The following is a 24,369-nucleotide window of genomic DNA, read 5'->3' on the forward strand; positions in this document are numbered from 1 at the left end:
GATCGGTTCTGAGTCAACCTCCAATCTATCCCATTTAGCCTGTTTTCTCTAAATGTGCGCCATTCTGTTCCTGTACTGGTTTAATGGCGTCCCATTTAAGTAATCAGGAAGACAGAAGCTGGTTGCTGATTGCAGCTCACCACAGAATGCGAGCTTGGGAACTTGGTGAGGGAGGGAATTTTAAGTTTTAATTTTATAAGTTCATCTCTTTCTGCAATCTATCCCAGTTTGCATTTAGGATTGAACTGCGATTTCCTGTTCAAGTTACGTTTATTTCAGTCTCAGGGATAAACGAGATCCCTCTCAGGAGCAGCAGTTGGTATTTAGGTAGCCAGCTGGAATTGGATGGTGCAGCCAGCAGTGCTGATGCACCTCAATAGATTAACAGCTCCTGTCAACAGAGTTTGGCCGGCACAAAGTAAGCAGCGGTCACTGGTGACGGCTCGCCGCGGAGAGAGTGAGCTTGGCAATTTGGAGCGTGAGAGACTTTGGGGCAGTGCAGTTCACAGTGCCGTAGTGCTAATGGCCAAAATTTCCTGCCCTCACTCACGGCCTGAGTTTTCCAGTGCCGCTGAAACTGAGCGGAGTTTCGGCTGGAACGCCAAAATTTTCCGTTCCCGCTCGCAACGGACCCTGCCATGGAGAGGACTGGAGAATCCCACCCAAAGTGGCTGGGCGAGTAATCCAGAGGTACAGGAAAATGGTTTGGGGACTTAGTTTCAATTCTTACCACAGGTCGTAGAGTCATTTACAGCACGGAAAGAGGCCCTTGGCCCCATCGTGTCAATGCTGGCCATCAAGCACCTGTCAATTCTTATCCCATTTTCCAGCACTTGGTCCATATGATGTTAGCTGTGATGTTTCAAATGTTCATTTAAACTCTTCCTAAATGTTGTAAGGGTTCCCGTTTCTACCACCCTTTCAGGCAACGAGTTCCAGACTCCAGACCCTCTGGGTGAAGAGGTTTTTCCTCACATCCCCTCCAAACCTCCTGCCCATTAGCTTAAATCTATGCCCCTTGGTTATTGACCCCTCTACTGAGGGGAAAAGTTTCCCCTTATCCACCCTATCTATGTCCTTCAGAATTTTTTACACCTGATTAGGTTCCCTCCTGAGCCTTCTCTGCTCTAAGGGAAAGAACCCCAACCTACCCAGTCTTTCCCGAGAGCTGAAACGCTCCAGCAATAGCAAAATCCTGGTGAAACTCCTCTGCATCCTCTCCAGTGCAATCACATCCTTCCTATAGTGTGGTGACCAGAACCGCACACAGTAGTCCGGCTGTGGCCTAACCAGCGTTTCATACAGCTCCATCATAACCTCCCTGCTCTTATATTCTATTGCTCTGCTAATAAAGGCAAGTATCGCGTGTGCCTTCTTAACCACCTTATCCTGAAGAACTGCTGGCTTTAGGGATCTTTGGACCTGTGCCCCAAGGTCCCTCTGATCCTCTGTACTTCCTCATGCTTTACTGTTCACTGTGTATTCCCTTGCCTTGTTCGATGTCCCAAAATGCATTACCTCACACTTTTCTGGGTTAAATTCCATTTGCCAATGTTCTGCCCATCCAACCAGCCCATCTATATCATCTTGTAATTGGAGATTTTCCTCCTCACTGTTTATCAAACCACCAGTTTTTGTGTTACCTGCAAACTTACTGATCATACCCCACATATTCCTGTTGGATCATTAATGGACATGACAAACAGCAAGGGACCCAACATCGCTCCCTGTGGTACACCACTGGACACAGGCTTCAAGTCATAAAAACAACCTTCGACTAACACCCACTGCCTCCGACCACTAAACCATTTTTGGATCCAGTTTTCCAAATGCAGGGCAGCACGGTAGCATTGTGGATAGCACAATGGCTTCACAGCTCCAGGGTCCCAGGTTCGATTCCGGCTTGGGTCACTGTCTGTGTGGAGTCTGCACATCCTCCCCGTGTGTGCGTGGGTTTCCTCCGGGTGCTCCGGTTTCCTCCCACAGTCCAAAGATGTGCAGGTTAGGTGGATTGGCCATGATAAATTGCCCTTAGTGTCCAAAATTGCCCTTAGTGTTGGGTGGGGTTACTGGGTTATGGGGATAGGGTGGAGGTGTTGACCTTGAGTAGGGTGCTCTTTCCAAGAGCCGGTGCAGACTCGATGGGCCGAATGGCCTCCTTCTGCACTGTAAATTCTATGATCTATGAAATTGCCCTGGACAGACTTCGACAGATTTCAAACAGAACTTGCAACTCAATACTAGGAGCCCATGAGGCGCTGTGGGCCATCAGCAGCAGCAGAATTGTACACAGCCGCAATCTGTAACTCATGACCCGGTGTATCCCCCACTCCACCATTACCACCAAGCCAAGGTATCATCTCTGGTTCAATGAAGAGTGTAGGAGAGCATGCTGGGAGGAACATCAGGCATACCGAAAAATGAGGTTTCAACCTGGTGATGCTATATTCGTGTGCCAAACAGCACATGTGTGCGGCACGGTAGCACAGTGGTTAGCACTGTTGTTTCACAGCTCCAGGGTCCCAGGTTTGATTCCCTGCTGGGTCACTGTCTGTGTGGAGTCTGCACCTTCTCCCCCTGTCTGCGTGGGTTTCCTCCGGGTGCTCCGGTTTCCTCCCACAAGTCCAGAAGAAGTGCTGTTCGGTAATTTGGACATTCTGAATTCTCCCTCCGTGTACCCGAACAGGCGCCGGAATGTGGCGACTAGGGGCTTTTCACAGTAACCTCATTGCAGTGTTAATGTTTGCCCACTTGTGACAATAAAGATTATTATTAAAATAATCAGCAAGTGATAGACAGAGCTAAGCGATCTCACAACCAACGGGACAGATCTAAGCTCTGCAGTCCTGCCACATCCAGCCCATGAATGGTGACAGCCAACTAAACAACCCTCTAGAGGAGGCTTCACAAATATCCCCATCCTCAATGATGGAGGAGCCCAGCACATCTGTGCAAAAAACAAAGGCTGAGGCATTCTCAACAATCTACAGCCAGAATTGCCGAGTAGATGATCCATCTCGGTCTCCTCCGAAGATCCCCAGCATCACAGAGTCCACTCTTCAGGCAACATGATTTACTCCAGGTGATATCAAGAAACAGCTAAAGCCACTGGATACAGGACAAACCCAACCCAGCCAATAACGGCTCCATCAGTCTACTCTTGATTATCAGCAGAGCGATAGAATGGGTTGTCAATAGCGCTATCAAGCCACACATACTTAGCAATAATCTCGCAGATGCTCTCCCAGGGCCTCTCATCTCCTGGCTGACTGCCATTGACATCAAGGCAGCGTTTGACCGAATTTGGCATGAAGGAGCTCGAGCTAAATTGGAGTCAATGGGAATCAGGGGGAAACCGCTCCACTGGTCGGAGTCATACCCGGCACAAAGGAAGATGGTTGTGGTGGTTGGAGGTCAATCGCCTCAGCTCCAGGACATCACTACAGGAGTTCCTCAGTGTGGTGTGCTGGGCCCAACCATCTTCAGCTGCTTCATCAATGATCTTTCAGTCACAAAAACACATGTTAACAATAATTCTTTGTTACCTACCATTGAGCCAGTTTTATTTCCAGCTTGATACATTGCCTGGATCCAATGGACTTTTACTTTTTTAACCAGTCTACCATGTTTGTCAAAATCTTTCCGAAAACCCATGTAAACCACATCCACTACACTACCCTCATCAAGCCTCCTTGTTACCTCCTCAAAAAATGCAGTCCAGTGAGTCAGACATGTCCTTCCCTGAACAAATCCAAGCTGACTGTCCTTGATTAATCCATGTCTTCCTAACTGATAGTTTATCCTGATTCCAGTAATTTTCCCACCATAGTGGTTAAACTGACTGGCTTACAATTGTTCAGTCTATCCCTCGCTCTCTTTTTAAACACAGGTAAAATGTTAGCAGAGCTCCAGTACCCTGGCACCTCACCTGTGCGCAATGAGGATTGGAAAATTAAGGGCACAACTTAGGCTATTTCCTCCCTGGCCTCTTTTAATAGTCTGGAGGACATTTAATCTGCCCCTGGTAATTTATTCACTTTAAAGGATGCTAATGCCCTTAAAGACCCCATACTCCCCATGTTTATCACTCAATACTCCTCCTTAACTACAATGCCTACATCGTCCCCCTTTTTTGTCAAGGCAGCTGCAAAGTACTCATTATGAGCCAAACCATCATCCTCCACCTTGGCACATAGGTTACCTTCTTGGCCTTTTAAGGGCCTGACTCTTTTCTTAGTTATCCTCTTACTCTTAATGTGTTGATAAAACATCTTTGGGTTCTCCCTGATTGTCCCTGTCAATGTTCTTTCAGGCTCTTTTTTAAGTTGTTAAAAAATAAATTTAGAGTCCCCAATTCTTTTTATCCAATTAAGGGGCAATTTAGTTGTGGCTAATCCATCTGGCCTGCACATCTTTGGGTTGTGGGGGTGCGACCCACGCAAACAGGGGGTGAATGTGCAAACTCCACACGGACAGTGACCCAGGGTCGGGATCGAACCCGGGTCCTCGGCGCCGTGAGGCAGCCGTGCTAACCACTGCGCCGCCGTGCCGCCCTTTTCAGACTCTCTCTTTGCTTTCCTAATTTTGCTTTTGATTCCACCCCACCCCTCTCTGTACGCCCCTCGGCTTTCTGTAGCATTGCGTTCTCGGTATCTGACGTACATTTTCCTTTTCTGTCTTATCGTATGTTCCCTGACTTCTGGGGGACTCTACACTTGGTGCTAAGCCTAAAGTTGTCGCGCAAGCACTTGCGAGCAACAGTTTGCCCCGCAGTGTGTTTTCTTGGCATCTTAAAGGAAGAGACAGAGAGGTGAGGGATAGAATTCCAAAGTTTGGGCCGGAGACTGCTGAAGGAATGAGCGAGAGAGGCCAGGATTAGAGGAGTGTAGACATCTTGGAGGATTCTGGGCTTACATTGACAGGGAGGACCGAAGCCACGCAGGGCTTTGGAAACCAAGGTGAGATTTTAAAAACCGACATATTGCTTAACCGGGAGCCAATGCCCAGTCAATGAGCTCAGGGATGATTGGGGTTGCTCGCCCTCCAGGATTGGCGTGGCGTCTCCAGGAATGGAAGACCCATCTCCGAAACACTGCGATGTGCAACCCTGTGGGTAAACCATCGGGATGTTATAAAAGGTCTTTTTTTTTTTAAGAGGTTTTCTTTTGAGCATTTCCCAACAATTTTTCAATAATTTTATATCCGGCGAAAAGAGAATGATTGGCTGGCAGTTAAGTGTCGTCAAATTGGGTAATGAGTCTTATTGCTGTCCGACTGTTTTGGGAATAACTCACAGGAAGATGGAGGCGTGGGAGGGCCGACTTCAACATTGAATCATTGTCCAGATGCTGAATAGTAGGGGAGATTCGCCATGATGCCAGATGACCATAGGCTGCTTTCCCCTTTGAGGGGGGGGTTAGGGTGAGGTGATGATTTAACCTGACTGGTGGTGATTTAACCTGAGGATCATCACACCCCCAGGCGAGAGGCAAGGTTGGGCCTTCATAAATAACCTGAGCCGCTACAGGGATTGAACCCACGTTGTTGGCCTCGCTGTGCACTGTGAACCAGCTGCTTAGCCAACTGAGCTAAACCAGACTCTGAATACAGCAACAGTTAGAACATAGAACATACAGTGCAGAAGGAGGCCATTTGGCCCATCGAGTCTGCACCGACCCACAGGGAATCGAACCTGGGACCCCGGCGTTGTGAAGCCACAGTGCTAACCACTGTGCTGCATTGCTGCCAATGTCAGTTGTTCGTGTGGAAAAAATGTGTTCAGGAATACCTTAATTCTGTCCGTCTAATTACAGTTTCAAATGCCGGGGGTGATTTGTTTGGCATGGTGTGGGTTTGGATGGTGGCAACAAAGTTTTGTGGAGTTTGAGGTTTACGGTGTAGTGTGGGCTGCCAACCAGGACAGGGCGAGAACAGTCAATTCGGAGAACAAATGTTAGTTTCTTTCTCTCTCCCCTCAGGTTCTCTGGGAGATATCTCAAGTTTGCCGTGGACTTTACCGAGCCCTCAGAGGTCAACAGTTACTTCGCCTTGAACTTCACATCCCCGACGTGCCTTACTGCTTCCCTCCTGAAAGCTTTTCCAAAACGAGAGAACTTTCACAGAACTGTGGTCAATATCAGCTCACTGTGTGCAAGACAGCCTTTCAAATCCTGGTCACTGTACTGCGCAACAAAGGCTGCGCGGGATATGATGTTCAGAGTCCTGGCAGCGGAGGAGCTGGATGTCAGAGTTCTAAACTATGCTCCAGGTAACAGAGACAGGATTACTCACAGAGTAACACAGGGAGAATTACTCACAGAGTAACACAGAGAGGATTACTCACAGAGTAACACAGAGAGGATTACTCACACAGTAACACAGGGAGAATTACTCACACAGTAACACAGAGAGGATTACTCACACAGTAACACAGAGAGGATTACTCACACAGTAACACAGGGAGGATTACTCACACAGTAACACAGGGAGAATTACTCACACAGTAACACAGGGAGGATTACTCACAGAGTAACACAGGGAGGATTACTCACAGAGTAACACAGGGAGGATTACTCACAGAGTAACACAGGGAGGATTACTCTCGGGGTAACACAGTGAGGATTGCTCACAGAGTAACACAGGGAGGATTACTCACACAGTAACACAGGGAGAATTACTCACACAGTAACACAGGGAGGATTACTCACAGAGTAACACAGGGAGGATTACTCACAGAGTAACACAGGGAGGATTACTCTCGGGGTAACACAGTGAGGATTACTCACAGAGTAACACAGGGAGGATTACTCACAGAGTAACACAGGGAGAAACAGGGAGAATTACTCACACAGTAACACAGGGAGGATTACTCACAGAGTAACACAGGGAGGATTACTCATGGGAAACACAGTGAGGATTACTCACAGAGTAACACAGGGAGGATTACTCATGGGAAACACAGTGAGGATTACTCTCAGGGTTACACAGTGAGGATTACTCTCGGGATGACACACGGAGGATTACTCTTGCGGTAACACCATGAGGATTACTCTTGGGGTAACACAGTGAGGATTACTTTAGCGGTAACACAGAGAGGATTACTCTTGGGGTAACACAGTGAGGATTACTCACAGAGTAACACAGGGAGGATTACTCACACAGTAACACAGTGAGGATTACTCTCAGGGTAACACAGTAAGGATTACTCACAGAGTAACACAGGGAGGATTACTCACAGAATAAAACAGGGAGGATTACTCGTGGGGAACACAGTGAGCATTACACTCGGAGTAACACAGGGAGGCTTACTCTCGGGGTAACACAGTGAGGATTACTCACAGAGTAACACAGGGAGGATTACTCACAGAGTAACACAGGAGGATTACTCCCAGAGTAACACAGTGAGGATTACTCAGTGTAACACAGTGAGGATTACTCTCAGGGTAACACAGTGAGGATTACTCTCGGAGTAACACAGTGAGGATTACTCTCAGGGTAACACAGTGAGGATTACTCTCAGGGTGACACAGTGAGGATTACTCTCGTTATAACACAGTGAGGATTACTCTCAGAGTAACACAGTAAGGATTACTCTCAGGGTAACACAGTGAGGATTACTCTCGGGGTAAACCAGGGAGGATTACTCTTGGGGAAACACAGCGAGGATTACTCTCGGGGTAACACAGGGAGGATTACTCTTGGGGTAACACAGTGAGCATTACTCTTAGGGTAACACAGTGAAGATTACTCTCGGGGTAAACCAGGGAGGATTACGCTTGGGGAAACACAGCGAGCATTACTCTCGGGGTAACACAGTAAGGATTACTCTCGGGGTAACACAGTGAGGATTAGTCTCAGAGTAACACAGTGAGGATTACTCTTAGGGTATCACACTGAGGATTACTCTTAGGGTAACACCGTGAGGATTACTCTCGGGGTAACACAGTGAGGATTACTCTCAGGGTAACACAGTGAGGATTACTCACGGGGTAACACAGTGAGGATTACTCTCTGGGTAACATAGTGAGGATTACTCTCGGGGTAACATAGTGAGGATTACTCTGGGGATAACACAGTAAGGATTACTCTCAGATTAACACAGTGAGGATTACTCACAGAGTAACACAGTGAGGATTACACCCGGGGTAACACAGTGAGGATTACTTTCGGGGTAACACAGTGAGGATTAATCTCGGGGTAACACAGTGAGGATTACTCTTGGGGTAACACAGTGAGGATTACTCTTGGGATAACACAGTAAGGATTACTCTCAGATTAACACAGTGAGGATTACTCACAGAGTAACACAGTGAGGATTACTCTCAGGGTAACACAGTGAGGATTACTCTCGGGGCAACACAGTGAGGATTACTCCCGGGCTAACACAGTGTGGATTACTCTCAGGGTAACACAGTGAGGATTACTCTCAGGGTAACACAGTGTTGATTACTCTCGGGGTAACACTGAGGATTACTCTCGGGGTAACACAGTGAGGATTACTCTCAGGGTAACACAGTGAGGATGACTCTCAGGGTAACACAGTGAGGATTACTCTCAGGGTAACACAGTGAGGATTATTCACGGGGTAACACAGTGAGGATTACTCTCAGGGTAACACAGTGAGGATTACTCTCAGGGTAACACAGTGAGGATTACTCTCGGGGTAACACAGTGAGGATTACTCTCGGAGTAACACAGTGAGGATTACTCTCAGGGTAACACAGTGAGGATTACTCTCGGGATAACACAGTAAGGATTACTCTCAGAGTAACACAGTGAGGATTACTCCCGGGGTAACACAGTGAGGATTACTTTCGGGGTAACACAGTGAGGATTAATCTCGGGGTAACACAGTGAGGATTACTCTCGGTGTAACACAGTGAGGATTACCCTCAGAGTAACACAGTGAGGATTACTCTCAGGGTGACACAGTGAGGATTACTCTCGGGATAACACAGTGAGGATTACTCTCAGAGTAACACAGTGAGGATTACTCCCGGGGTAACACAGTGAGGATTACTCTCGGGGTAACACAGTGAGGATTACTCTCAGAGTAACACAGTGAGCATTACTCTTAGGGTAACACAGTGAGGATTACTCTCGGGGTAAACCAGGGAGGATTACTCTTGGGGAAACACAGCGAGCATTACTCTCGGGGTAACACAGTAAGGATTACTCTCGGGGTAACACAGTAAGGATTAGTCTCAGAGTAACACAGTGAGGATTACTCTTGGGGTAACACAGAGAGGATTACTCTCGGGGTAAAACAGTGAGGATTACTCTCAGAGTAACACAGTGAGGATTACTTTTAGGGTATCACAGTAAGGATTACTCTCGGGGTAACACAGTGAGGATTAATCTCGGGGTAACACAGTGAGGATTACTCTCAGGGTAACACAGTGAGGATTACTCTCGGGGTAACACAGTGAGGATTACTCTCTGGGTAACACAGTGAGGATTACTCTTAGGGTAACATAGTGAGGATTACTCTCAGGGTAACACAGTGAGGATTACTCTCGGGGTAACACAGTGAGGATTACTCTCTGGGTAACACAGTGAGGATTACTCTTAGGGTAACATAGTGAGGATTACTCTCAGGGTAACACTGAGGATTACTCTCGGGGTAACACAGTGAGGATTACTCTCAGGGTAACACAGTGAGGATTACTCTCAGGGTAACACAGTGAGGATTACTCTCAGGGTAACACAGTGAGGATTACTCTCGGGGTAACACAGTGAGGATTACTCATGGGAAACACAGTGAGGATTACTCTCAGGGTTACACAGTGAGGATTACTCTCGGGATAACACACGGAGGATTACTCTTGCGGTAACACCATGAGGATTACTCTTGGGGTAACACAGTGAGGATTACTTTAGCGGTAACACAGAGAGGATTACTCTTGGGGTAACACAGTGAGGATTACTCACAGAGTAACACAGGGAGGATTACTCACAGAGTAACACAGTGAGGATTACTCTCAGGGTAACACAGTAAGGATTACTCACAGAGTAACACAGGGAGGATTACTCACAGAATAAAACAGGGAGGATTACTCGTGGGGAACACAGTGAGCATTACACTCGGAGTAACACAGGGAGGATTACTGTCGGGGTAACACAGTGAGGATTACTCACAGAGTAACACAGGGAGGATTAGTCACAGAGTAACACAGGAGGATTACTCACAGAGTAACACAGTGAGGATTACTCAGTGTAACACAGTGAGGATTACTCTCAGGGTAACACAGTGAGGATTACTCTTAGAGTAACATAGTGAGGATTACTCTCAGGGTAACACAGTGAGGATTACTCTCTGGGTAACACAGTGAGGATTACTCTTAGAGTAACATAGTGAGGATTACTCTCAGGGTAACACAGTGAGGATTACTCTCGGGGTAACACAGTGAGGATTACTCTCTGGGTAACACAGTGAGGATTACTCTTAGAGTAACATAGTGAGGATTACTCTCAGGGTAACACAGTGAGGATTACTCTCGGGGTAACACAGTGAGGATTACTCTCTGGGTAACACAGTGAGGATTACTCTTAGGGTAACATAGTGAGGATTACTCTCAGGGTAACACAGTAAGGATTACTCTCGGGGTAACACAGTGAGGATTACTCTCAGGGTAACACAGTGAGGATTACTCTCAGGGTAACACAGTGAGGATTACTCTCAGGGTAACACAGTGAGGATTACTCTCGGGGTAACACAGTGAGGATTACTCATGGGAAACACAGTGAGGATTACTCTCAGGGTAACACAGTGAGGATTACTCTTGGGGTAAAACAGTGAGGATTACTCTCAGAGTAACACAGTGAGGATTACTTTTAGGGTATCACAGTAAGGATTACTCTCGGGGTAACACAGTGAGGATTAATCTCGGGGTAACACAGTGAGGATTACTCTCAGGGTAACACAGTGAGGATTACTCTCGGGGTAACACAGTGAGGATTACTCTCTGGGTAACACAGTGAGGATTACTCTTAGGGTAACATAGTGAGGATTACTCTCAGGGTAACACAGTGAGGATTACTCTCGGGGTAACACAGTGAGGATTACTCTCTGGGTAACACAGTGAGGATTACTTTTAGGGTAACATAGTGAGGATTACTCTCAGGGTAACACAGTGAGGATTACTCTCGGGGTAACACAGTGAGGATTACTCTCAGGGTAACACAGTGAGGATTACTCTCAGGGTAACACAGTGAGGATTACTCTCAGGGTAACACAGTGAGGATTACTCTCGGGGTAACACAGTGAGGATTACTCATGGGAAACACAGTGAGGATTACTCTCAGGGTTACACAGTGAGGATTACTCTCGGGATAACACACGGAGGATTACTCTTGCGGTAACACCATGAGGATTACTCTTGGGGTAACACAGTGAGGATTACTTTAGCGGTAACACAGAGAGGATTACTCTTGGGGTAACACAGTGAGGATTACTCACAGAGTAACACAGGGAGGATTACTCACAGAGTAACACAGTGAGGATTACTCTCAGGGTAACACAGTAAGGATTACTCACAGAGTAACACAGGGAGGATTACTCACAGAATAAAACAGGGAGGATTACTCGTGGGGAACACAGTGAGCATTACACTCGGAGTAACACAGGGAGGATTACTCTCGGGGTAACACAGTGAGGATTACTCACAGAGTAACACAGGGAGGATTAGTCACAGAGTAACACAGGAGGATTACTCACAGAGTAACACAGTGAGGATTACTCAGTGTAACACAGTGAGGATTACTCTCAGGGTAACACAGTGAGGATTACTCAGTGTAACACAGTGAGGATTACTCTCTGGGTAACACAGTGAGGATTACTCTTAGAGTAACATAGTGAGGATTACTCTCAGGGTAACACAGTGAGGATTACTCTCGGGGTAACACAGTGAGGATTACTCTCTGGGTAACACAGTGAGGATTACTCTTAGGGTAACATAGTGAGGATTACTCTCAGGGTAACACAGTAAGGATTACTCTTGGGGTAACACAGTGAGGATTACTCTCAGGGTAACACAGTGAGGATTACTCTCAGGGTAACACAGTGAGGATTACTCTCAGGGTAACACAGTGAGGATTACTCTCGGGGTAACACAGTGAGGATTACTCATGGGAAACACAGTGAGGATTACTCTCAGGGTTACACAGTGAGGATTACTCTCGGGATAACACACAGAGGATTACTCTTGCGGTAACACCATGAGGATTACTCTTGGGGTAACACAGTGAGGATTACTTTAGCGGTAACACAGAGAGGATTACTCTTGGGGTAACACAGTAAGGATTACTCACAGAGTAACACAGGGAGGATTACTCACAGAATAAAACCGAGAGGATTACTCGTGGGGAACACAGTCAGCATTACACTCGGAGTAACACAGGGAGGATTACTGTCGGGGTAACACAGTGAGGATTACTCACAGAGTAACACAGGGAGGATTAGTCACAGAGTAACACAGGAGGATTACTCACAGAGTAACACAGTGAGGATTACTCAGTGTAACACAGTGAGGATTACTCTCAGGGTAACACAGTGAGGATTACTCTCGGAGTAACACAGTGAGGATTACTCTCAGGGTAACACAGTGAGGATTACTTTCGGGATAACACAGTAAGGATTACTCTCGTTATAACACAGTGAGGATTACCCTCAGAGTAACACAGTGAGGATTACTCTCAGGGTGACACAGTGAGGATTACTCTCATTATAACACAGTGAGGATTACTCTCAGAGTAACACAGTAAGGATTACTCTCGGGGTAACACAGTGAGGATTACTCTCGGGGTAAACCAGGGAGGATTACTCTTGGGGAAACACAGCGAGGATTACTCTCGGGGTAACACAGGGAGGATTACTCTTGGGGTAACACAGTGAGCATTACTCTTAGGGTAACACAGTGAAGATTACTCTCGGGGTAAACCAGGTAGGATTACGCTTGGGGAAACACAGCGAGCATTACTCTCGGGGTAACACAGTAAGGATTACTCTCGGGGTAACACAGTGAGGATTACTCTCAGAGTAACACAGTGAGGATTACTCTTAGGGTATCACACTGAGGATTACTCTTAGGGTAACACCGTGAGGATTACTCTCAGGGTAACACAGTGAGGATTACTCTCAGGGTAACACAGTGAGGATTACTCTCGGGGTAACACAGTGAGGATTACTCTCTGGGTAACACAGTGAGGATTACTCTTAGGGTAACATAGTGAGGATTACTCTCAGGGTAACACAGTGAGGATTACTCTCGGGGTAACACAGTGAGGATTACTCTCAGGGTAACACAGTGAGGATTACTCTCAGGGTAACACAGTGAGGATTACTCTCAGGGTAACACAGTGAGGATTACTCTCGGGGTAACACAGTGAGGATTACTCTCGGGGTAACACAGTGAGGATTACTCTCGGGATAACACAGTAAGGATTACTCTCAGATTAACACAGTGAGGATTACTCACAGAGTAACACAATGAGGATTACTCCCGGGGTAACACAGTGAGGATTACTTTCGGGGTAACACAGTGAGGATTAATCTCGGGGTAACACAGTGAGGATTTCTCTCGGGGTAACACAGTGAGGATCACTCCCGGGGTAACACAGTGTGGATTACTCTCAGGGGATCACAGTGAGGATTACTCTCAGGGTAACACAGTGAGGATTACTCTTGGGGTATCACTGAGGATTACTCTTGGGGTAACACAGTGAGGATTACTCTCAGGGTAACACAGTGAGGATTACTCTCAGGGTAACACAGTGAGGATTACTCTCAGGGTAACACAGTGTGGATTACTCTCAGGGTAACACAGTGAGGATTACTCTCAGGGTAACACAGTGTTGATTACTCACAGAGTAACACAGTGAGGATTACTCTCGGGGTAACACAGTGAGGATTACTCTCGGGGTAACACAGTGAGGATTACCCTCGGGGTAACACAGTGAGGATTACTCTCAGGGTAACACAGTGAGGATTACTCTTGGGGTAACACAGTGAGGATTACTCTCAGGGTAACACAGTGAGGATTACTCTCAGGGTAACACAGTGAGGATTACTCTCAGGGTAACACAGTGAGGATTACTCTCGGGGTAACACTGAGGATTACTCTTGGGGTAACACAGTGAGGATTACTCTCAGGGTAACACAGTAAGGATTACTCACAGAGTAACACAGGGAGGATTACTCACAGAATAAAACAGGGAGGATTACTCGTGGGGAACACAGTGAGCATTACACTCGGAGTAACACAGGGAGGATTACTGTCGGGGTAACACAGTGAGGATTACTCACAGAGTAACACAGGGAGGATTAGTCACAGAGTAACACAGGAGGATTACTCACAGAGTAACACAGTGAGGATTACTCAGTGTAACACAGTGAGGATTACTCTCAGGGTAACACAGTGAGGATTACTCTTAGAGTAACATAGTGAGGATTACTCTCAGGGTAACACAGTGAGGATTACTCTCTGGGTAACACAGTGAGGATTACTCTTAGAGTAACATAGTGAGGATTACTCTCAGGGTAACACAGTGAGGATTACTCTCGGGGTAACACAGTGAGGATTACTCTCTGGGTAACACAGTGAGGATTACTCTTAGAGTAACATAGTGAGGATTACTCTCAGGGTAACACAGTGAGGATTACTCTCGGGGTAACACAGTGAGGATTACTCTCTGGGTAACACAGTGAGGATTACTCTTAGGGTAACATAGTGAGGATTACTCTCAGGGTAACACAGTAAGGATTACTCTCGGGGTAACACAGTGAGGATTACTCTCAGGGTAACACAGTGAGGATTACTCTCAGGGTAACACAGTGAGGATTACTCTCAGGGTAACACAGTGAGGATTACTCTCGGGGTAACACAGTGAGGATTACTCATGGGAAACACAGTGAGGATTACTCTCAGGGTAACACAGTGAGGATTACTCTTGGGGTAAAACAGTGAGGATTACTCTCAGAGTAACACAGTGAGGATTACTTTTAGGGTATCACAGTAAGGATTACTCTCGGGGTAACACAGTGAGGATTAATCTCGGGGTAACACAGTGAGGATTACTCTCAGGGTAACACAGTGAGGATTACTCTCGGGGTAACACAGTGAGGATTACTCTCTGGGTAACACAGTGAGGATTACTCTTAGGGTAACATAGTGAGGATTACTCTCAGGGTAACACAGTGAGGATTACTCTCGGGGTAACACAGTGAGGATTACTCTCTGGGTAACACAGTGAGGATTACTTTTAGGGTAACATTGTGAGGATTACTCTCAGGGTAACACAGTGAGGATTACTCTCGGGGTAACACAGTGAGGATTACTCTCAGGGTAACACAGTGAGGATTACTCTCAGGGTAACACAGTGAGGATTACTCTCAGGGTAACACAGTGAGGATTACTCTCGGGGTAACACAGTGAGGATTACTCATGGGAAACACAGTGAGGATTACTCTCAGGGTTACACAGTGAGGATTACTCTCGGGATAACACACGGAGGATTACTCTTGCGGTAACACCATGAGGATTACTCTTGGGGTAACACAGTGAGGATTACTTTAGCGGTAACACAGAGAGGATTACTCTTGGGGTAACACAGTGAGGATTACTCACAGAGTAACACAGGGAGGATTACTCACAGAGTAACACAGTGAGGATTACTCTCAGGGTAACACAGTAAGGATTACTCACAGAGTAACACAGGGAGGATTACTCACAGAATAAAACAGGGAGGATTACTCGTGGGGAACACAGTGAGCATTACACTCGGAGTAACACAGGGAGGATTACTCTCGGGGTAACACAGTGAGGATTACTCACAGAGTAACACAGGGAGGATTAGTCACAGAGTAACACAGGAGGATTACTCACAGAGTAACACAGTGAGGATTACTCAGTGTAACACAGTGAGGATTACTCTCAGGGTAACACAGTGAGGATTACTCAGTGTAACACAGTGAGGATTACTCTCTGGGTAACACAGTGAGGATTACTCTTAGAGTAACATAGTGAGGATTACTCTCAGGGTAACACAGTGAGGATTACTCTCGGGGTAACACAGTGAGGATTACTCTCTGGGTAACACAGTGAGGATTACTCTTAGGGTAACATAGTGAGGATTACTCTCAGGGTAACACAGTAAGGATTACTCTCGGGGTAACACAGTGAGGATTACTCTCAGGGTAACACAGTGAGGATTACTCTCAGGGTAACACAGTGAGGATTACTCTCAGGGTAACACAGTGAGGATTACTCTCGGGGTAACACAGTGAGGATTACTCATGGGAAACACAGTGAGGATTACTCTCAGGGTTACACAGTGAGGATTACTCTCGGGATAACACACAGAGGATTACTCTTGCGGTAACACCATGAGGATTACTCTTGGGGTAACACAGTGAGGATTACTTTAGCGGTAACACAGAGAGGATTACTCTTGGGGTAACACAGTAAGGATTACTCACAGAGTAACACAGGGAGGATTACTCACAGAATAAAACCGAGAGGATTACTCGTGGGGAACACAGTCAGCATTACACTCGGAGTAACACAGGGAGGATTACTGTCGGGGTAACACAGTGAGGATTACTCACAGAGTAACACAGGGAGGATTAGTCACAGAGTAACACAGGAGGATTACTCACAGAGTAACACAGTGAGGATTACTCAGTGTAACACAGTGAGGATTACTCTCAGGGTAACACAGTGAGGATTACTCTCGGAGTAACACAGTGAGGATTACTCTCAGGGTAACACAGTGAGGATTACTTTCGGGATAACACAGTAAGGATTACTCTCGTTATAACACAGTGAGGATTACCCTCAGAGTAACACAGTGAGGATTACTCTCAGGGTGACACAGTGAGGATTACTCTCATTATAACACAGTGAGGATTACTCTCAGAGTAACACAGTAAGGATTACTCTCGGGGTAACACAGTGAGGATTACTCTCGGGGTAAACCAGGGAGGATTACTCTTGGGGAAACACAGCGAGGATTACTCTCGGGGTAACACAGGGAGGATTACTCTTGGGGTAACACAGTGAGCATTACTCTTAGGGTAACACAGTGAAGATTACTCTCGGGGTAAACCAGGTAGGATTACGCTTGGGGAAACACAGCGAGCATTACTCTCGGGGTAACACAGTAAGGATTACTCTCGGGGTAACACAGTGAGGATTACTCTCAGAGTAACACAGTGAGGATTACTCTTAGGGTATCACACTGAGGATTACTCTTAGGGTAACACCGTGAGGATTACTCTCAGGGTAACACAGTGAGGATTACTCTCAGGGTAACACAGTGAGGATTACTCTCGGGGTAACACAGTGAGGATTACTCTCTGGGTAACACAGTGAGGATTACTCTTAGGGTAACATAGTGAGGATTACTCTCAGGGTAACACAGTGAGGATTACTCTCGGGGTAACACAGTGAGGATTACTCTCAGGGTAACACAGTGAGGATTACTCTCAGGGTAACACAGTGAGGATTACTCTCAGGGTAACACAGTGAGGATTACTCTCGGGGTAACACAGTGAGGATTACTCTTGGGGTAACACAGTGAGGATTACTCTCGGGATAACACAGTAAGGATTACTCTCAGATTAACACAGTGAGGATTACTCACAGAGTAACACAATGAGGATTACTCCCGGGGTAACACAGTGAGGATTACTTTCGGGGTAACACAGTGAGGATTAATCTCGGGGTAACACAGTGAGGATTTCTCTCGGGGTAACACAGTGAGGATCACTCCCGGGGTAACACAGTGTGGATTACTCTCAGGGGATCACAGTGAGGATTACTCTCAGGGTAACACAGTGAGGATTACTCTTGGGGTATCACTGAGGATTACTCTTGGGGTAACACAGTGAGGATTACTCTCAGGGTAACACAGTGAGGATTACTCTCAGGGTAACACAGTGAGGATTACTCTCAGGGTAACACAGTGTGGATTACTCTCAGGGTAACACAGTGAGGATTACTCTCAGGGTAACACAGTGTTGATTACTCACAGAGTAACACAGTGAGGATTACTCTCGGGGTAACACAGTGAGGATTACTCTCGGGGTAACACAGTGAGGATTACTCTCGGGGTAACACAGTGAGGATTACTCTCAGGGTAACACAGTGAGGATTACTCTTGGGGTAACACAGTGAGGATTACTCTCAGGGTAACACAGTGAGGATTACTCTCAGGGTAACACAGTGAGGATTACTCTCAGGGTAACACAGTGAGGATTACTCTCGGGGTAACACTGAGGATTACTCTTGGGGTAACACAGTGAGGATTACTCTCAGGGTAACACAGTGAGGATTACTCTCAGGGTAACACAGTGAGGATTACTCTCAGGGTAACACAGTGTGGATTACTCTCAGGGTAACACAGTGAGGATTACTCTCTGGGTAACACAGTGAGGATTACTCTCAGGGTAACACAGTGAGGAATACTCTTGGGGTAACACAGTGAGGATTACTCTCGGAGTAACACAGTGAGGATTACTCTCAGGGTAACACAGTGAGGATTACTCTCAGGGTAACACAGTGAGGATTACTCTCGGGGTAACACAGTGAGGATTACTCTCAGGGTAACACAGTGAGGATTACTCTCAGGGTAACACAGTGAGGATTACTCTCGGGGTAACACAGTGAGGATTACTCTTGGGGTAACACAGTGAGGATTACTCTCGGGATAACACAGTAAGGATTACTCTCAGATTAACACAGTGAGGATTACTCACAGAGTAACACAATGAGGATTACTCCCGGGGTAACACAATGAGGATTACTTTCGGGGTAACACAGTGAGGATTAATCTCGGGGTAACACAGTGAGGATTTCTCTCGGGGTAACACAGTGAGGATTACTCCCGGGGTAACACAGTGTGGATTACTCTCAGGGTAGCACAGTGAGGATTACTCTCAGGGTAACACAGAGAGGATTACTCTCGGGGTAACACTGAGGATTACTCTTGGGGTAACACAGTGAGGATTACTCTCAGGGTAACACAGTGAGGATTACTCTCAGGGTAACACAGTGAGGATTATTCTCAGGGTAACACAGTGTGGATTACTCTCAGGGTAACACAGTGAGGATTACTCTCAGGGTAACACAGTGTTGATTACTCACAGAGTAACACAGTGAGGATTACTCTCGGGGTAACACAGTGAGGATTACTCTCGGGGTAACACAGTGAGGATTACTCTCGGGGTAACACAGTGAGGATTTCTCTCAGGGTAACACAGTGAGGATTACTCTTGGGGTAACACAGTGAGGATTACTCTCAGGGTAACACAGTGAGGATTACTCTCAGGGTAACACAGTGAGGATTACTCTCAGGGTAACACAGTGAGGATTACTCTCGGGGTAACACTGAGGATTACTCTTGGGGTAACACAGTGAGGATTACTCTCAGGGTAACACAGTGAGGATTACTCTCAGGGTAACACAGTGAGGATTACTCTCAGGGTAACACAGTGTGGATTACTCTCTGGGTAACACAGTGATGATTACTCTCTGGGTAACACAGTGAGGATTACTCTCAGGGTAACACAGTGAGGAATACTCTTGGGGTAACACAGTGAGGATTACTCTCGGAGTAACACAGTGAGGATTACTCTCAGGGTAACACAGTGAGGATTACTCTCAGGGTAACACACTGAGGATTACTCTCAGGGTAACACAGTGAGGATTACTCTCAGGGTATCACAGTGAGGATTACTCTCAGGGTAACACAGTGTGGATTACTCTCAGGGTAACACAGTGAGGATTACTCTCAGGGTAACACAGTGAGGATTACTCTCAGGGTAACACAGTGAGGATTACTCTCGGGGTAACACTGAGGATTACTCTTGGGGTAACACAGTGAGGATTACTCTCAGGGTAACACAGTGAGGATTACTCTCAGGGTAACACAGTGAGGATTACTCTCAGGGTAACACAGTGAGGATTACTCTCAGGGTAACACAGTGTGGATTACTCTCAGGGTAACACAGTGATGATTACTCTCTGGGTAACACAGTGAGGATTACTCTCAGGGTAACACAGTGAGGAATACTCTTGGGGTAACACAGTGAGGATTACTCTCGGAGTAACACAGTGAGGATTACTCTCAGGGTAACACAGTGAGGATTACTCTCAGGGTAACACAGTGAGGATTACTCTCGGGGTAACACAGTGAGGATTACTCTCAGGGTAACACAGTGAGGATTACTCTCAGGGTAACACAGTGAGGATTACTCTCGGGGTAACACAGTGAGGATTACTCTTGGGGTAACACAGTGAGGATTACTCTCGGGATAACACAGTAAGGATTACTCTCAGATTAACACAGTGAGGATTACTCACAGAGTAACACAATGAGGATTACTCCCGGGGTAACACAATGAGGATTACTTTCGGGGTAACACAGTGAGGATTAATCTCGGGGTAACACAGTGAAGATTTCTCTCGGGGTAACACAGTGAGGATTACTCCCGGGGTAACACAGTGTGGATTACTCTCAGGGTAGCACAGTGAGGATTACTCTCAGGGTAACACAGAGAGGATTACTCTCAGGGTAACACAGTGAGGATTACTCTCGGGGTAACACTGAGGATTACTCTTGGGGTAACACAGTGAGGATTACTCTCAGGGTAACACAGTGAGGATTACTCTCAGGGTAACACAGTGAGGATTACTCTCAGGGTAACACAGTGTGGATTACTCTCAGGGTAACACAGTGATGATTACTCTCTGGGTAACACAGTGAGGATTACTCTCAGGGTAACACAGTGAGGAATACTCTTGGGGTAACACAGTGAGGATTACTCTCGGAGTAACACAGTGAGGATTACTCTCAGGGTAACACAGTGAGGATTACTCTCAGGGTAACACAGTGAGGATTACTCTCGGGGTAACACAGTGAGGATTACTCTCAGGGTAACACAGTGAGGATTACTCTCAGGGTAACACAGTGAGGATTACTCTCGGGGTAACACAGTGAGGATTACTCTTGGGGTAACACAGTGAGGATTACTCTCGGGATAACACAGTAAGGATTACTCTCAGATTAACACAGTGAGGATTACTCACAGAGTAACACAATGAGGATTACTCCCGGGGTAACACAATGAGGATTACTTTCGGGGTAACACAGTGAGGATTAATCTCGGGGTAACACAGTGAGGATTTCTCTCGGGGTAACACAGTGAGGATTACTCCCGGGGTAACACAGTGTGGATTACTCTCAGGGTAGCACAGTGAGGATTACTCTCAGGGTAACACAGAGAGGATTACTCTCGGGGTAACACTGAGGATTACTCTTGGGGTAACACAGTGAGGATTACTCTCAGGGTAACACAGTGAGGATTACTCTCAGGGTAACACAGTGAGGATTATTCTCAGGGTAACACAGTGTGGATTACTCTCAGGGTAACACAGTGAGGATTACTCTCAGGGTAACACAGTGTTGATTACTCACAGAGTAACACAGTGAGGATTACTCTCGGGGTAACACAGTGAGGATTACTCTCGGGGTAACACAGTGAGGATTACCCTCGGGGTAACACAGTGAGGATTTCTCTCAGGGTAACACAGTGAGGATTACTCTTGGGGTAACACAGTGAGGATTACTCTCAGGGTAACACAGTGAGGATTACTCTCAGGGTAACACAGTGAGGATTACTCTCAGGGTAACACAGTGAGGATTACTCTCGGGGTAACACTGAGGATTACTCTTGGGGTAACACAGTGAGGATTACTCTCAGGGTAACACAGTGAGGATTACTCTCAGGGTAACACAGTGAGGATTACTCTCAGGGTAACACAGTGTGGATTACTCTCTGGGTAACACAGTGATGATTACTCTCTGGGTAACACAGTGAGGATTACTCTCAGGGTAACACAGTGAGGAATACTCTTGGGGTAACACAGTGAGGATTACTCTCGGAGTAACACAGTGAGGATTACTCTCAGGGTAACACAGTGAGGATTACTCTCAGGGTAACACACTGAGGATTACTCTCAGGGTAACACAGTGAGGATTACTCTCAGGGTATCACAGTGAGGATTACTCTCAGGGTAACACAGTGTGGATTACTCTCAGGGTAACACAGTGAGGATTACTCTCAGGGTAACACAGTGAGGATTACTCTCAGGGTAACACAGTGAGGATTACTCTCGGGGTAACACTGAGGATTACTCTTGGGGTAACACAGTGAGGATTACTCTCAGGGTAACACAGTGAGGATTACTCTCAGGGTAACACAGTGAGGATTACTCTCAGGGTAACACAGTGAGGATTACTCTCAGGGTAACACAGTGTGGATTACTCTCAGGGTAACACAGTGAGGATTACTCTCAGGGTAACACAGTGAGGATTACTCTCAGGGTAACACAGTGAGGAATACTCTTGGGGTAACACAGTGAGGATTACTCTCGGAGTAACACAGTGAGGATTACTCTCAGGGTAACACAGTGAGGATTACTCTCAGGGTAACACAGTGAGGATTACTCTCGGGGTAACACAGTGAGGATTACTCTCAGGGTAACACAGTGAGGATTACTCTCAGGGTAACACAGTGAGGATTACTCTCGGGGTAACACAGTGAGGATTACTCTTGGGGTAACACAGTGAGGATTACTCTCGGGATAACACAGTAAGGATTACTCTCAGATTAACACAGTGAGGATTACTCACAGAGTAACACAATGAGGATTACTCCCGGGGTAACACAATGAGGATTACTTTCGGGGTAACACAGTGAGGATTAATCTCGGGGTAACACAGTGAAGATTTCTCTCGGGGTAACACAGTGAGGATTACTCCCGGGGTAACACAGTGTGGATTACTCTCAGGGTAGCACAGTGAGGATTACTCTCAGGGTAACACAGAGAGGATTACTCTCGGGGTAACACTGAGGATTACTCTTGGGGTAACACAGTGAGGATTACTCTCAGGGTAACACAGTGAGGATTACTCTCAGGGTAACACAGTGTGGATTACTCTCAGGGTAACACAGTGAGGATTACTCTCAGGGTAACACAGTGTTGATTACTCACAGAGTAACACAGTGAGGATTACTCTCGGGGTAACACAGTGAGGATTACTCTCGGGGTAACACAGTGAGGATTACCCTCGGGGTAACACAGTGAGGATTTCTCTCAGGGTAACACAGTGAGGATTACTCTTGGGGTAACACAGTGAGGATTACTCTCAGGGTAACACAGTGAGGATTACTCTCAGGGTAACACAGTGAGGATTACTCTCAGGGTAACACAGTGAGGATTACTCTCGGGGTAACACTGAGGATTACTCTTGGGGTAACACAGTGAGGATTACTCTCAGGGTAACACAGTGTGGATTACTCTCTGGGTAACACAGTGATGATTACTCTCTGGGTAACACAGTGAGGATTACTCTCAGGGTAACACAGTGAGGAATACTCTTGGGGTAACACAGTGAGGATTACTCTCGGAGTAACACAGTGAGGATTACTCTCAGGGTAACACAGTGAGGATTACTCTCAGGGTAACACACTGAGGATTACTCTCAGGGTAACACAGTGAGGATTACTCTCAGGGTATCACAGTGAGGATTACTCTCAGTGTAACACAGTGTGGATTACTCTCAGGGTAACACAGTGAGGATTACTCTCAGGGTAACACAGTGAGGATTACTCTCAGGGTAACACAGTGAGGATTACTCTCGGGGTAACACTGAGGATTACTCTTGGGGTAACACAGTGAGGATTACTCTCAGGGTAACACAGTGAGGATTACTCTCAGGGTAACACAGTGAGGATTACTCTCAGGGTAACACAGTGAGGATTACTCTCAGGGTAACACAGTGTGGATTACTCTCAGGGTAACACAGTGATGATTACTCTCTGGGTAACACAGTGAGGATTACTCTCAGGGTAACACAGTGAGGAATACTCTTGGGGTAACACAGTGAGGATTACTCTCGGAGTAACACAGTGAGGATTACTCTCAGGGTAACACAGTGAGGATTACTCTCAGGGTAACACAGTGAGGATTACTCTCGGGTAACACAGTGAGGATTACTCTCAGGGTAACACAGTGAGGATTACTCTCAGGGTAACACAGTGAGGATTACTCTCGGGGTAACACAGTGAGGATTACTCTTGGGGTAACACAGTGAGGATTACTCTCGGGATAACACAGTAAGGATTACTCTCAGATTAACACAGTGAGGATTACTCACAGAGTAACACAATGAGGATTACTCCCGGGGTAACACAATGAGGATTACTTTCGGGGTAACACAGTCAGAATTAATCTCGGGGTAACACAGTGAAGATTTCTCTCAGGGTAACACAGTGAGGATTACTCCCGGGGTAACACAGTGTGGATT

General features: G+C 46.5%; 1 protein-coding gene across 1 annotated transcript in view; it reads left to right on the forward strand.

Annotated features, from left to right (window-relative positions):
- Positions 1 to 24,369, forward strand: part of LOC119963820 (sepiapterin reductase-like) — a 39,040-nt gene that overhangs the window by 12,334 nt on the left and 2,337 nt on the right. The window contains 2 exon segments of the mRNA XM_038793127.1: positions 5,979 to 5,999; positions 6,002 to 6,268. Of these exon segments, the coding sequence (XP_038649055.1) occupies positions 5,979 to 5,999; positions 6,002 to 6,268 (288 nt within the window).

This window comes from Scyliorhinus canicula, chromosome 3 (genome assembly GCF_902713615.1).
Source record: "Scyliorhinus canicula chromosome 3, sScyCan1.1, whole genome shotgun sequence".
Classification (NCBI taxonomy): Eukaryota; Metazoa; Chordata; class Chondrichthyes; order Carcharhiniformes; family Scyliorhinidae; genus Scyliorhinus; species Scyliorhinus canicula.